The sequence below is a fragment of the Cyprinodon variegatus genome, unplaced genomic scaffold, assembly GCF_000732505.1.
Source record: "Cyprinodon variegatus isolate N-32 unplaced genomic scaffold, C_variegatus-1.0 Scaffold21, whole genome shotgun sequence".
Lineage (NCBI taxonomy): Eukaryota > Metazoa > Chordata > Actinopteri > Cyprinodontiformes > Cyprinodontidae > Cyprinodon > Cyprinodon variegatus.
Window position 1 is genome coordinate 1084496 of NW_015150474.1, and position 15732 is coordinate 1100227.

The following is a 15732-nucleotide window of genomic DNA, read 5'->3' on the forward strand; positions in this document are numbered from 1 at the left end:
TATATAGAATAGAGAATCCCTTTATTGGGGGAATTCTGGTGTTTACAGCAGCAAAAAGATTATAGGAAAAATGGTCACACAAAGGAGGACCTTAGAAACATAGTAGTGAAGAGTTAAAATAAAATAGTGTTTTAACAATATAGATACAGCTATGGACATTTTTGTAGTAATGCATATTTGATAATACTAGCAAAATCAGAGATGTGCAAAATGACAGCGGAATGTTATTTACCTGAATAAGGTAGAAACTGTGCAAAATCAGCATGAATGTAACAACTTATTTAGGTTGTTGGGAACAGTGATTGTTATAGTCTTATAGTATGGAGCTAAAGAAAGTACAGATTTATATTCATTGGTTAAGCATTTTGGTACTCTTTTTTTCTTTTTAAATAAATGTTGATACAGTTGTATATAAACTTGTATCTCTCAGATAAAAAAAGGCAGCACTGTTATGCTTCAGTCATTTAGAAGGATGCTTGAAAGTGAGTCTTTAGAACCTACGAACCCATCATATAAAGCATGGTGGTGGCAGCATCATGCACTTCCAATAAGCTGCAAATTTAAGCTTTACAATTTAAATGTCACCATTTTCATCTATATGTGTAATTTAAGCAGTACATTTTATTTTGACTCTGTGAGGCTTAGGGTAAATCAACTGTAGATTCCAACTTGCTTCAAGTCTTGCTTTTAGAATTCATTGTAGTTTGTTGGACAATCATGGGAAGAGAAGAGTTTTAAGAAAATCAAAGAAAGTCAATGATATTATGACATACTTGCCCATTTAAAGTGCTTGCAAACCTTCAACCACTGCTATATATATGTTTGTAAGCCTCTTTGATTAAAGCTTATCTGGAAAGAAAAAGTCTCTGCTCACAGATATCCATCCTTCTGTGCAAGTTATCTGTGGAGTACAATTTGTTTATTTTCTCATCTTTACAATCTTGGATATGATCGACTATGACCAAGCTCTTTTGATAAGCATCAAGCCCTTTTTTGGTAATTTTGAAATGTTTTTTTCTTGAATAATCCTTCTGTTATGAAATGAAACTTGATCCTCTGGATTTTTGAGCTCTGGTCAGGGACTCGGATCACCTAATTCTTCTTGGTATGTGTGTGCCTCTCTGTTACTCTTATCCTCTGACGTTTATGCAAAAGGACTAGCCTCTGATGAGGTATATTTATAAAAAATAAAAAAAATCTTCTGGTGTTCTATCTGGTGCTAGCACTATGCTCTGTCTCTCTACACTCAAATAAAATCTCGGCTTTAAAATCAGCATCAGTTTCCTCGGCTCTTAAAATGCTGTTTGTTTTTTAGATGATTTAGGTGAGTTGCTGTTGGGAGAATCTAAGCTCCAGACTTACTTGAAGGAAAATCCCATCAAACAGGGCTCCAGCCCCCGGGGTCCACGACCCAAACTGGTGGAGGTGAGGAAGCACCTTACTGCTGCTCTAGACCGAGGAAACCTCAAGGTAAACCCTGAAGAGAATGACAGATACATTAAAGACTATCTGACTTTTTTGCTTGTTTTAAACTCTTTTTAATCTGTATTTTTTATTCCAGGCTGATTACTTGCAGGAAGCCAGTCTTTTGATGGCCAAAATCTGTTACATAGAGGGGGAATACAAAGATGCTTTAGGTAACCTTTTGGTTTATTTTTCATTTCCTGGTTTTATTACTTTAAACACCTCTGGACTCTGTTAATCTTTTTTTTTTTACTTGCTGATGATTTACCTATGTACTTGATCTCAGGTCCTGGTTCATTTCATTTTCCTTGTTTTTTAACCTTTTCAGTATCCCTTATATTTGTGCCCCTGAAAAAAGCATCAGTCAAAAGGCCGCACATTTGCAGAATACATTTTCGTCAAAGATCAAATCAAAGATCACCGTAAATAGATGGTAGATATTTTGCTTTAGATAGATCAGGTTTTAAATATGGAACTAGGGCTTTGCAAAAATTAGAAAAAGATGTAATTGTAGAGATTGCAAAGACGATACTAGTTTTTATCAACACGGAATAGATGGAGGGTAAAATGGATGTAATGAAGACTGAGTAATATTTTAAAAAGCTAGATAATCCAAAAGCAGATGAATGGGGTGGTCTATGGTTCACGAGCTGGATTGTTTTTTTGTTTCTTTTTTTATTTCTTTTTTTTTTTTTTTTTACGAATGGGTAAATGATGAGAAAATGATAGATGGATGGAGAATAGAACAAATTCCAGATTTTTAGTTGCTTGGTGGGTGGAGAATGGAAACACTATGAGGAACAAATGGATTAAGTGAAGGTTTGTATGACAGATATATGAAGAAAACTCCTGCTTAGCAAAGGGCATAGAGAATAGAGTCTGGAAACGGTCATTCATTGACACCCGATTTTATTCAGACCTGAAAAATCCCCAGAGTCTAATAATGCCCAGAAATGCCCCCCTATGGCCCCTTGGAAGAGCCGAAGCTTGTGATTTAATAGGCTTCCACATTACTGGAGTTGAATGGAGATACGTTGTTTCCCCAGGTCATTACAGCCGGGTGAACCTGGATGACATGCAGCTGGTTGGAGCTCCTGTGTACAGGCTGTCCATGATAGCTGAGGCCTACGCTACCAAAGGTAAACAAAGACACACTCAGGCATTTGTATTTAATGACCTTCTTAACACACCCCTTTACACATCCCTAATCCCATCCGGGCTAATCTCTGTTGCAGTTCCTTTTATTTCCACAAGGGTGCAGCAAAGTATCTCTGTAACCCAACTGGATTCATATCTATGCCTGTACGCCTCACCTTTGCTGCTGTTTCTCTGATTTCTCCCAGGCTTGTGTTTAGAGAAGGTCCCATCTTCCTCTCCCTCTCTGTCGAACAAGAACTCTCCATCGACCAATCGGAGCCCAGCAGAGCGGGAGCAGGAAATCATCACCTGCTATGAAAAGTCCGGAGACATTGCTTTGCTCTACCTCCAGGAAGCTGAGAAGGTTTGTACTCGAGGGGAAGACTACAACAGGAACAGTCAAAAGTTTATCCAAGAGGAGAAGATGCTGTGCCATTCTTGTGGGAATGTGATGAACATAATTGTGATCAAATTTGACATATTTGCGTCTTCTCTTAATGGCCTGCTGACAAGCATATCAGTCCTTAACACAGAATCACATAACTTAAGGAAGCACAGCAAAGACGTGAAGCTAAAGAAAGACCCTGTTTGTTAGTTACTATTTTGTTTTTTTATTTAGCATTTCTCTCCCATTCTGTTGTGTGCCTATTTCTGTAGGCCTTATCAGCAGGCATTCAGAACCGCAGCCCAAAGCCAGGACCAACATCTCAGGATCTGGAGCTGGGCTACTTCCTAGAGACAGGCCTGCAGAGAGCCCACGTCATCCACTTCAAGAATGGGTGAGATATAAAAGTCCAGACGTAAACATGATTCTGTTTCAGGTCCCAGAAGAGAACAATCAAACAAAAACATGTTGGCAGCTGAAAAGCTCTCACATGGTTCCTGGCGACCAGTCACATTAAAGAGATTACACTCTGTCCTCACAGGTGCACTTTCAACCCACTTTGCAGTTTTGATCGTATAAAACTGCAAACATGGTTATGTGAGGAGAAAAGTGTGAATAAAACTAAGTGAGAATCACATTTCAGCTTGGAGGTTTTCTCACAGTTTTACGTGGTGCTTATGTTCAGAAAGGTTAAATTATATTAAGTCTTGCTGCAGCTGTTGAAGCTTCAAGTTTAGCAAACTAATCTAAAGCGGGAGGTTTTATTCTTTCATTCATCCAACCGACCTTTGGTTTATCCATCTGTCCAGCCAGCAGTCCGCCAAGGCTGACCAGTAAGAGCTTTGCCCATTTGGCTCAGCTGAAAACAAACTTTCGTCCTTCTTTTCAGACGGATCCTAAAACTGCATGAGCACTGAGCCTAGTTTTTAGTTTGAGACGCACAGTGTGGATTTAAAACGGAGCAGACTCGTTTCCCATAAGTAAGAATCTCAAGTTAGCACAGAAGATCAACAGTTCTGCTGACAGAAGTTAAAGATTATATTAGCTGTCAGACCTGAAACCCGACGCCATAAAAGCCTCTGCATTATTATCTTTACCTGTTAAAGTCACAGACTGGCATGCCTGTCTTTGGTACATAAAATCAAACAGGTTCTCCGAATGGCTTTGCTGTTTCTCATGGTCTGCACCGTCTGATATTTCTGATTCCTCTCTCTTTGTGTTTTTCCTCCCTTTTAGAAACCTGACGCAGGGTGTGGGCAGGTTTCGGGAGATTCTCCGGGCTGTTGAAACCAGAACCACCCAGAATCTTCGCATGGTGAGAATTTGTTGGTCATCCTCAGTTTGTACCTGTTGATAAAAAAGTCATGATAATTTTACTTCGTTTTTGGAGAAAATTTTGCAAATTTACTTACTAATGCTTTAACTAATCTGTCATTTAACCATGTGTAGACAATAGCCCGGCAGCTGGCAGAGATCCTGCTCCGAGGGATGTGTGAACAGAGCTACTGGTCTCCTCTGGAGGATCCTCCAACAGTGTCACCGTTGGATAATCCCACACAGAAAGGGCTTACCTACAGCAAGAACTACACCCTAAGCCGACGCCCACGAGTATACTCGGGAGAGAAGTAGGACACTTTTATGACCTTTGTTGGTACGAATTATTGAAAAGGCTCTATCTGGTCTTCTCAACCTTGTCCATCTGCATCTTTCTTCTGCTTTTTTCAGTCTGTTTTGTCCCCAGGAGAACACAGAGGAAGCCCTCCTGCTGCTACTGATTAGCGAGTCCATGGTTTGTAGAGTGGCACCTTTGAAACTATAGACATCAGCTTCTGTTTCTACATCCGTGTCTGTTTGTGCTTCAGGCCAACCGGGACGCTGTCCTGAGCAGGATTCCTGAGCACAACAACGACCGTATCATTAGCCTACAGTCTGCCTCTGTGGTGTATGATCTGCTGACCATAGCTCTGGGCAGGAGGGGGCAGTATGAGATGCTGTCAGAGGTAAAATGAAAACGTACACTCAACACACAATTAGACTCCTGAAATGATGTTTCTGAGGTAAACTAGAAGGAGAGGGAAAAAAAAAACAGGTTCTGTTGCTGTCTCTAGTGTTTAGAGAGAGCTATGAAGTTCGCATTCGAGGAGTTCCATTTGTGGTACCAGCTCGCCTTGTCGCTAATGGCTGCTGGCAAATCCGCTCGTGCTGTCAAGGTTCTCAAGGAGTGCATCCGCTTGAAGCCAGACGACCCAACCATCCCACTGCTGGCTGTTAAAATGTGCATCGGTCCCCTGCACTGGGTAAGAGGGGCAAAGCTTGGCTTCAATGCACATAATGTGTCCAACAACATCTTTCCTTCAGTTCTATCTCTTTCTTATATTTTTTTTTTGTTTGTTTGTTTTACATCTATATGCCCTGAAATTTCAGTTGGATGAAGGTGAGAAGTTTGCAAAGATGGTGATTGACATGGAAGAGAAAGCAGCAGAATTCAGAGGCAAAGGCTACTTGGCAATCGGTCTGGTTTACAGCCTCAAGGCCACTGATGGTAAGTCTGTTTAGTAATCTAAACCCAAGGTTGGCTCTACAAAGCCGTACCGAACAAGCCTAGATCTAAAATCTGTGCAAGATAAAAACAAAAAACTGGAATAATGCCTGTTATGTGCATAGCAGCCCAATACCTCATGCTAACTACCAAACACGGAGGTGAGGGAGTGATGATTGGGCTTACTTTGCAGCTGCATGATCTGAACACCTTGTAGTCAATGGGTAAACCATAAACACCTCTGGGCATCAAAGTATAGTAGACAAATCTGAGGTTTGGTCATCAGAGGCACACCAACCGTAAACTCAACAACAAATCTCCAACAGAAAGGTTAAAAAAAAAAAAAAAAAGAATCAAGGTGTTATTATGCTTGAATCACTTTTTAGGAGTCTACAAACTTCTCTAACCTGAGGGAATAAAACTGCTGAGTTACTGCTACTAAAGATGGATCTATTAGCTGTTGGCTCATTTGGTTTTGGACCTTTTCTTCTGTTGCGGCTCTTATCTGAATGTTTTCTTTCATGTGTTTGTCTGTATCTCCTCAGCTTCACTTCGGAGCACACAGGAGGAGTACCAGAGGAAAGCTTTGGGAGCCTTTCAGAGGTTTTGCAGTGTTTCTTTAGTTTTTAAAAAGTTGTTTTTTAATCTAGCATGTCTAAACTTTTTTTTTTTCTCTTTTATCTGCAGAGCACAGAGTCTGTCTCCCACTGACCATCTGGCAGCTTTTTATCTGGCTTTGCAGCTTGCTGTATCCAGACAGGTAACACCAATAAACTGAACGAAAAAATGCATTTAAGACACAATAAAAATATTCCTACTTACCTATCTACCACTTAAATAGTGGTTTATTCTGTCTCTAGTGAACACTTGTAGTCTGTGTGTGCCCGTGCTTAGATCCCCGAGGCATTAGGATATGTTCGACAGGCGCTGCAACTCCAAGGAGACGATGTCCACTCCCTCCACCTGCTGGCCCTGCTTCTCTCTGCCCAGAAACACTACCATGATGCTCTTAACATCATAGAGATGGCCCTGTCAGAGTACCCTGAGAACTTCAAGTAAGGACCCCCCCGTCATACATCATTTAGTGTCTGACTAACATTGTGGCAGACCCTGAGCTGATTGTACTCCTCTGTGTAGTCTGCTGTATACCAAGGTGAAGCTGGAGGCCATGTGTAGAGGACCAGAGGAAGCTCTGCTCACCTGTAAACACATGCTGCAGATCTGGAAGAGCTTTTACAACCTGACTAACCCCAGGTAAACACAGGGACACTTCACTAGTGCAAAATTAGTTTTAAAGAAACTAAATGCTTGTTTATCTTTGATGTTATGAGTCGTACAGAAACACTGTCTGTTTTTATGTCCATGCAGCGATTCAGGCCGTGGCAGCAGCCTGTTGGACCGAGCCATAGCAGACAGACGACAGCTCAATGCCATGACACTGCCCGACTTCAGTGACCCTGACACTGGTAGGCCTAAACGCACATCTCCAAAATAAGTCAAAGGGCTGTCAAAAGAAAGTCTTTCTGCTCTTCTCTCTGTATCCAGTGCCTCGTTAATGATTCCTTTCTGTTTTAATTTCTCTATTTTAGTCTCAGGTTCTTCTTCTTCCCTCTCTGGTTTTGAACCAGTTTCTCCAACCTCCCCATCAACAGTGTCCACCCTTTCCTCCCCGCTGTCCTCACCTTCATCACCTCTCTACTTTTTCCAGCCTCCTCCCCTTGTCGCTTCAGCCAGAAACCCATCCAGCCCCCCTCCCCTTTATTCTCCTCCGCCCTCCTGTCCTGGTCCTCTTCCAACACCCACCAAGACCAGGACCCACACGTTTTACAACCACATCGTTCTGCGACAGCTCTCCAACTGTAATGAGCATCCTTGTGCACCCTTTCCTTGGCATGGTGTGCGGAGTGAGCTACGATAAAACGCCTAGTTTGCAGACCTGCACGTTCTTTTCTCACAACTCCTTATAGTACAAGCTTTTAGCGTGTAAATATTTGTAAAACGTAAAAAAAAAAATAATAATAATAATAGGCATACTAGATTATCCCAAAGATACAGATCTATTTATTGAGGAGGGAGCTGAAACAAAGCACGGTTGCTGTAACGATACAAGTTTATGGAAACCCACAATTCTGTGTCAAACACCGACATATTTCCTTTTTGCTGCAAGGCTTTTCACACCTGGCATTAAATTCCTACCGCAATGATCATAACTCACTTACACACTTCACATGCCAAAAAAAAAAAAAAAAATTTAGTAACATAACACAGATGATCTTGAGGCCTTTTGAAAAGTTGCAATGGGTGTCTGGAATCTGAAGCAGGGTAGATGAATTGCAAGAATTTGATCGGTTATTTTATTTGGATACTGAGGGCTTTTTAAAAGAAGCTCTGTGCTGATATCTATGAAATCATAGATCGACAGTGCAGCACATCTAAATGTGCATAAAAACAATGTATTCTAAAAACAAAAATAGCAATATATAAAAATAGCAATATATACATTTATTTTCTCCTAAGGTTGTAAAAGTGCTGCATTTTGGCGTGCTTCAATGGTACAGTGGTTAGCGCGCATTACCCATGTACAGAGGCTTTTATTTATCAATACAGCTGACCCGGGTTTGAATTCGCCCTGTGGTCCTTTGCTGCATGTTTCTCCCTCTCTCTCCCCTTTCCTGTCAGTCTATGGTCGAAAAAACAAGCCACTATAGTGCCGTAAAAACTAAAAAAAAAATAAAAATAAGCGCTGTTGTTTGTATGGGAAGCTGGAAATTTCAGCCAAACTTGAAGATTTTGGTTCTTGGTTTATAATGGTGGGAATCCTGCATCTCCGTAAACGGCGGCCATAGATTTAGTCATAGTGCAACCTTGATTGTTCTGCAAACTGTGTTAGATTCAAAGTTATGCCTCGGATGTTTTGCTAGATTATCATTTTACACAGAGAACAGTTTAAATCCATCTTTAAAGGTCTTTAAATATAGCCTGTCTGTAAATGTAAGCAGTCCAGTCAGATCAGAGTTTGGTCCTTCAATCTGGATTAATAGAACTAATGCTGAAATAACTCATCTGAACACGAGTGTTCCTACTTGTATTTAGTAAAGTTGGATAGTTAAGAAGAGGAAGACTGAAAACTCATTTAGAATTAAAAGCTGTGAGGAATGAAAGTATTTTTATTACTACTCTACATCTTTCTTTTCCTTTCACATTTTTGTCATTTAGACAGCAGACCCCTTCCCCCATATTGTCCTTTAATGTCCTCTGTGTGTGCATGTTGTTCTAGTTGGGTGGCCAGATAAACACTACGAACCCAGAAAGAACGAAGGAAAACATTTTTTTCCTAAGTTAATTGTAGTTTGCAATCATTTATTTGACCAAACGGGATTATTAACATGTGATCTTGTTTGTGTTTTTAGCACCATATTAAGAATGAAAACCTTTGTTTTCCTCTTTATTCTTTCTCTGTTCCTTCCTCCTCTCCATCATTAACAAGCATCTGTATTTTTCCATCCTTTGGCTTTTTATTTTCCAAGGCGGCCCTCAGGACGCTAACACTCTTGGTTTTCCCTCCATGTTTTCTGTTTGTAAGTAGCCTTCCAAGTATCTTTTGTCATTTCATCCTACTTTATTTTGCCCTGCCTACTTGATTTTTCCTGGTTAGGCTCAGATAAAAGTTTTCATTTTGTAATCTTGCTTGTAGCAGATAATGGTGCTTTACTAATTTCTACCAACTTTCTTTATAAAGCGCTTTAAAACCACCATAAAGCAACAGAGGACTGATATTTTTTTTTTATAGTGTATGAATGATTAATTAATCTGATATATTTATCATCTGACAAGAATTCTTAACATATCTAGAGAAAGAATATATCATAAATGTAATGATTTATTTTTTCTTTTTTATAAAGATGGGGAGAAGTCTTCTGATAATGCTGAATCTTCATCAGATATTTATTGAATTATATGTGTGATTAACTGAACTAAGATATATTTACCAATGTTTATGTTTGACATATTGGCATAAACCAGAAAAAGGGCCAAGATAAAGTCTAAGAGCAAAGACAAAAAAAAACCCATAGAAATATAAAAATATATGAAGTATTAAATATTTATATTAAAAAACGGATGTCCAGGGTAATGAAGGAGGGTATTATTGTTGAATGAATGTATATTTACTTTTTGTCAAAAAGTCTAATGAAGAGTGATTAAAGTCACATCTCTTATAAATAACTGTTAATTTATCTGATCTAAATGAAAGTAGAAATTATTATAAGTTTTTACTTTTATTTGTTTAGAGAGACGCAGAGTTTCCTCATCTCACATCAGACAACTGTTAGCTGCTGGGTTAAACTATGAACGGTTGCCCAGTTCAGATAGAGATCTGTTTTCAAAAATGTTTGCAGAAAAAAATCGAAAAGAAAATGACAGACTGTGCATGACAGAGAAATCAAACTTGATGACAAGGCAACAGGAATCATTTCTGTGACTTTAGGAGAACACTGATGGTTAAATGATTTAGATGCTTTTTAAGTTTTTGTAATATATTCAAAATTTTGTTGACTTTAATGTTGTTGTTTTTTTTAAAGATTCTGTTAAACCTGAAGCGTAGTTTATCATACTATTGTGGAGTAGGAAGTAGATTTTTCCAACATTCATTTCCTCTTTAAGGATAGGAAAAAGCCAACAAATCACGAGCGACTCCAGGAAAGAGAGCAGGAGCTAACTTCCTGTTTGTGAGCCCAACCATTTGTTACACATGTCTGGCTTTTAGACTGAACATTGAGACACTTGTCTCTAACAACTTGTACTTTACAGTATATGTAAGACAAACTTTAAGAGGGGATGCAAAAAAACAAAGATGTCATTCAGAAGATGTGTCTGTCTTATCTTGTGTTATCTTGTGTTATTTGAAGTAAAGTTTTCAGCTGAATGAGTGAAAATCACAGAGCTGCCTGCAGAAATGGATCAATCTAAAAATGGCATGAAAGAGTTTAGATCAGTTTATAGAAATAACTGTAAACTGTAAAGCACCAACACGGCGTTGGAAATGATTTAAAGTATTCACACCTCTTCAGCGTTTTCAACATCATGGTCCTCTCCAGGCACTAACAGGTTTTCTTCACCCATTCACCTGTATTTATCCTCACCTGTCCTCTCATTAACTACAACCAGCTTCCTTTTCCCTGGTGAAGAATATACCTCCACAGCGTGATGCTGCCACCACCATGCTTCACCTTGCTAGAGGTGTAAATGCTGCTTCGCCTACATGCATTTTTACTAACTGGGGACATCCTGCATCTTTGTTTTTGTATGACTGATGGCTGTTCTGTCCAGATTCTCCTGCTTGAGCTGTGAATGTCTGCAGCTCCCTCCAGAGTGTCTGTGGGCCTCTTGGCCCCCAGTAATGCGTTCCCAACCCAACCTTACAGTTTCAATAAACTCCAAGCCAACTCGAAATATATGCCAATATACTTTTTTTTTTTTTTTTTTTTTTTTTTTTTTTTTTTTTTTTTTTTTTTTTTTGCAGAAACACAATTTTAAGTTAGGCACTACTTTGCTGTTCTAAAACATAAAATCCTGACTAAATACATTAGATATCTGTGATTGTAACTTACGGAAATGTAAGCGATTGCTTTCAAAATGGCTTTTAAAAAAGAATTCCCAGCCTGCTTTTGTGGTGAGTAAACCAAACATACTTTTGTCATTTCCTCAACTTCCCCTTATCAGCAGCCATTGTTTCCTTTTTTATTTCGCTTAGAATAAGTCCTTTTATCTTTTATCTCTCTGATCTTTTACAAATGGGTGGTTCCTCTGAGTAAACCAAATTAGTAAAATAGACAACAGAGTAGACAAACCTAGAAGGTAAACAGTGCAGATTTTAAATGAGCCTTTTAGCTACCAAAGTGCTTATTGTTGCAGTCAATGCATATTTTTTTTACTCATGTATGCATCACAGTAACCGTGTGAAGTGGTGTGATCTGCATACTATTTTGAGTTTTTCAACTTTTATTTTACTGCAGGAGAAAACACAGTAGCTCCTTGTTGCGCTTCACAAGGTGTGTTTAGTGAGTTCTGCTGTTGGCTGCATAACTAAATAAAATTTTCTTTTGCTCTACTGCTTTGCAGCCGTTCTAAACGTTTAGGGCTTCTTTTGTGCGTTTTAACAATGCAATGTTTTGGTTTTTTTTCCCTCACCCTGCAGGTTCGGTGCATGCTACATCTATAGCTGCCAGCCGGGTGGAGCAGGCTCTGTCAGAGGTGGCCTCTTCTCTGCAGAGCAGCGCTCCCAAACACGGACCCCTCCATCCCTGGATGACCCTGGCTCAGATCTGGTTACATGCAGGTCTGCTTCCACACATTTTTTCTGTTATTGAAGCAGAAAGTGTTGTTCTGCATCAGAAATTGCTATTGGAGGTAAATGATGAGCCAAACATCAAGATCCTGCTCACGTTTTTAGTTGCTTGTCTTTAACCAGATGCTTTCATGCATATAAAGCCCTTTATCTCTTTTTTTTCCTATTAGCATAATCAAAATAAAGATATTTTTCTAAATTTACAGAAAATACCTGATATCTGGTTCCAATTTTACAACCTTTTTCTGTCAGAATTCTTTAGTATTAAAATTCACCTAAAAAATTTAGTAAGACTGTCTGTTCAGGCTTTTTAATTTTTTAAATTGCAAATTAGAAAACCTAGGATTATAAATCGTCCTCCAGTTGTCCATATTAATCCAACAGACATGGTGAGTGAGCTGCTGTCAGCTCTTCCTGGAAGCACAGTGATTGGATGCTATATTTCCCTGCCGGAGCCCCGACTCTGCAGCAGCAGCAGACATTTGGGAAGCAGAAAGTTAACAGAAGCAGGCGGCACATGTAAACACAGCCTTTAACAGAGGCGGTTGATGCTGCTGTTTATCCGTCCAGCTGCTTCCCCTCATCTGGCACTCATTTCCAGCTTGGCGACACGACTAATGTAATCAGCAAATTAGAGGGCAGATAGAGGGACCGTTCATTTCCTCCCTCCTGCTCTGCCGACATCACTCCCTCTTCATCATTGATGTAATAAAAGCTTTAGATAGAGTTCAATAACAGAACCCTGCTCTGCCTTCTCCTGTTCGATACCAAAGTCCCCGTAGTTGAATCTGCTTCGTTTCTATTGGTTGAATACAGCATGTCTCCATTTGGGCTTATTTTTACTCATAAAAATCTACTTTTTTTAATGGTCTGCAACATTTTCTCCTCTCTTTTTTTCCCTCCACAGCTGAGGTGTACATCGGCATGTCGAAACCTGCAGAGGCCACAGCGTGCACCCAGGAGGCTGCCAACCTCTTCCCCACCTCCCACAACGTTCTGTACATGAGGGGGCAGATAGCCGAGCTGAGGGGCAACATGGATGATGCCAAACGATGGTACGAAGAAGCCCTGTCCATCAACCCAACTCATGTCAAAACCATGCAGAGACTGGTAAGACACCAACACACCTGCTGCGTCCTTTACGATTCTGCATGTTTTTACTTTTGACCTTGGTCTGACTTTCCTGGTTTCTTTGGAGGAGCTTTACTTCAGGTATTAAACCGGTTCACATTGCAACCTTGACCAAATCATCAAGGCTGAATTACAGAGCTTTTTATATTAGATACCCATGGCTGTTTATTTCTTCATGCATACAACGCTCAGCTTGAACATTTTCCAACAGAGATCCTGTGTCTGTCGGATTGGCAAACAAGTCCAAACTAGGCAGAACAAATTCCTGTAGAAATTAACCTGTAGGTTCATCAAACTTCTTGTCCGTCGCCTCCTTCAAACTTCCGAAGATGCTCAGACAGCCTAAAACGGGTCATATATGTAGAACAATCCTAACAATACTGCTGTGAAATTCAGCATTTGAAATACACCCTGAAGCTGATCCAATCGTACATTTTTATTTTCTCCCAGAACAATGGCCAGCCATCCTAAAATGCTTTCTTTTCATCTATCCCACTGTTAAATAAAGGTCTTCAAATATTTTGGAAATGCCTTTATAGTGTTTCATGCAATCATGGACATGGCAACAGTTTCTTGCTAAAGTCATTTCATCCTGGCATTGTTTTAACCCTCAGCAACAGGCCTCAGAGCAGCACCGCTGGAAAAGCTCTCATGTATGAGGATGCATTATGTAACCTGATTACTGCTGTCCCTGTTCAATCCTGAGCAGCAGCAGCAGCAAGCATGTACTTGGGTTACGTTTGAGATTAATTCAATACATGGAAAGCAGTTGTATTGTGCCCTAGTATGTAGAATGCTGTGATGTCTGTGTGCACAGTTGTATTTGGTGACAGGAACTCTAACATGTTTTATAATCTATACATGTTTATGTTAATCACAGAATGGTTTACAACCATCGGGACCTAATTTGTGTTTTTGGGGGGGGCTTCTTTTAGGGTCTGATTCTGCACCAGCTGCAGCGCTACAGTCTATCTGAGAAAGTCCTGAGGGATGCTGTGCAGGTCAACAGGTAGGCTTCTTTTTTTGTGACTATTATTTCCTTTGCTTGATTCTGTTTCTTAAACACAATCTTTCAATAAATTTATTTTTTATCTAATGTTCTGGATGCCAGAATCTTCTTTTGCTTGCCTGCATTTAATCAGAGAAAAATAAATATGTTCCTGTCGTTTCGCAGCACGGCTCACGACGTGTGGAACAGTCTGGGCGAGGTGCTGCAGGCTCAGGGGAACGCCGCTGCCGCCACTGAGTGTTTCCTCACTGCCTTGGAGCTGGAGGCCAGCAGCCCCATCCTGCCTTTCACCATCATTCCCCGAGCACTATGAGACGCCATCATAAACCAGGGATCTGCAAACTGCTCCCTACACACATGACTAAGTGTAAACAGCTGTGCAGATGTTTCTCACACTATGTACATAAATGCAAATATAATTTTCCTCTGCTTTGTGTTGGTGTGCGCCGACATGTTTTCCTGCGTCTCGTTTGTGCACCATTGTCCTTGTACATACAATAACGTTTGCATTCGAAAGCCTAAGATTTTGTTTACACTTTATTTTGTCCAAAGAAACACAGGTTGGTTTTAAAATCCCATTACTGCCAGGAAAAAATAAATGCTTCTACGTTTGCTTTAAGAGCCAAACATCTGGATAAAACAACAGATTCACCCGCTGCTGTTAAACCAGAGCGGATTGCTGTTACTGTACCATCCACTGGAGACATGATCATTGGATCAATTAGTCAATAAATGCCAAAAAAAGATCTGTATGAATTCAGACAGATTAATGGACTATTTTATTATTTCTGTGGGAATTTTTATCATGTCAACGCATGCTGTTATTTAGATTACAGAATACAATATGCACATAAGAGAGCTGTTGCTGATAAACGGGATCTGTTTCAACAACCAGGTTTTCTATGTAAAAGCATCCATCTTGTTTGTGTCTTTGCATCCTGTCACAGCCAGGTTAGTTTTTCCTTTAGATTTTTTTTATCATAAATTTAAAGAGTTATTGATGTATATTTGATTGACCCTCATGTTTTAATATTTCAGACAGTAAGTTATGATTATACACAGTGAAGCTGTGGGCAGAGTGAGGAGATGAACGGGTTCAGTTTAATCAGAGTTGTATTTGCTGTAAATCAGTGACTGAAATGATAATAAAGATCCTCTGTAAAGCTGTGTGTGGTGTTCCCTCTGGCTGTGACCCTGGGGCCAGCGGCGTCCATTACTCTCTCAGGTGTGTCCTCCTTTGTTCCAGAGGATCACAGCGCTGACAGGTTTTGTCCTGGAGTGTCAGGAAGCCCCAGCCCCCTGCTGGACTGAAGTCTCAGCTTGTGTCTCAGGTGTCACCAGCAGTTAATCTCTCAGGAAGGTCACCCATGGGGCTGGAGACTGGCTGAAAAACGGTTTGTTTGTAGGTGATCATAAAGGATAGTTTTTAAAGGAGATCTATGCAAACACTTATTCTTTCAAAAAAAGAGAAGTGGCACCTAGATACTGATTAAATGCACTCATATTAACCATAATCAGTGTTAGCACCTCTTAAATATGTTTTTTTTTTTTTTTGGCTTAGTACAGGGTCTGCAGCCTTTAAAATTCAACCTGGCTGATAAAAGGTTTAGAGCCAGAAATAATGCAAATCTAAAAAAACTTATGTTTGATAAATGTATGATATTGGAATTTTTTTTTTTCCATTTTGAACAACAGTTTGCATCTTAAATCTGGGAAAAACG

At 39.8% G+C, this 15732-nt stretch overlaps 1 protein-coding gene across 1 annotated transcript in view; it reads left to right on the forward strand.

Moving 5' to 3' along the window:
• The window catches only part of ttc7b (tetratricopeptide repeat domain 7B), a 16106-nt gene extending 915 nt beyond the window's left edge, over positions 1–15191 (forward strand). The window contains exons 2-21 of the mRNA XM_015390873.1: positions 1316–1470; positions 1562–1637; positions 2511–2603; positions 2808–2965; positions 3259–3380; positions 4223–4301; positions 4436–4611; positions 4712–4775; positions 4849–4986; positions 5095–5283; positions 5411–5528; positions 6071–6128; positions 6213–6285; positions 6420–6580; positions 6663–6779; positions 6894–6991; positions 11722–11862; positions 12779–12981; positions 13938–14011; positions 14177–15191. Of these exons, the coding sequence (XP_015246359.1) occupies positions 1316–1470; positions 1562–1637; positions 2511–2603; positions 2808–2965; positions 3259–3380; positions 4223–4301; positions 4436–4611; positions 4712–4775; positions 4849–4986; positions 5095–5283; positions 5411–5528; positions 6071–6128; positions 6213–6285; positions 6420–6580; positions 6663–6779; positions 6894–6991; positions 11722–11862; positions 12779–12981; positions 13938–14011; positions 14177–14324 (2441 nt within the window). The 3' untranslated portion in view covers positions 14325–15191. The remainder of the gene's footprint in view (positions 1–1315; positions 1471–1561; positions 1638–2510; positions 2604–2807; positions 2966–3258; positions 3381–4222; positions 4302–4435; positions 4612–4711; positions 4776–4848; positions 4987–5094; positions 5284–5410; positions 5529–6070; positions 6129–6212; positions 6286–6419; positions 6581–6662; positions 6780–6893; positions 6992–11721; positions 11863–12778; positions 12982–13937; positions 14012–14176) is intronic.
• Positions 15192–15732: the final 541 nt, after the last annotated feature.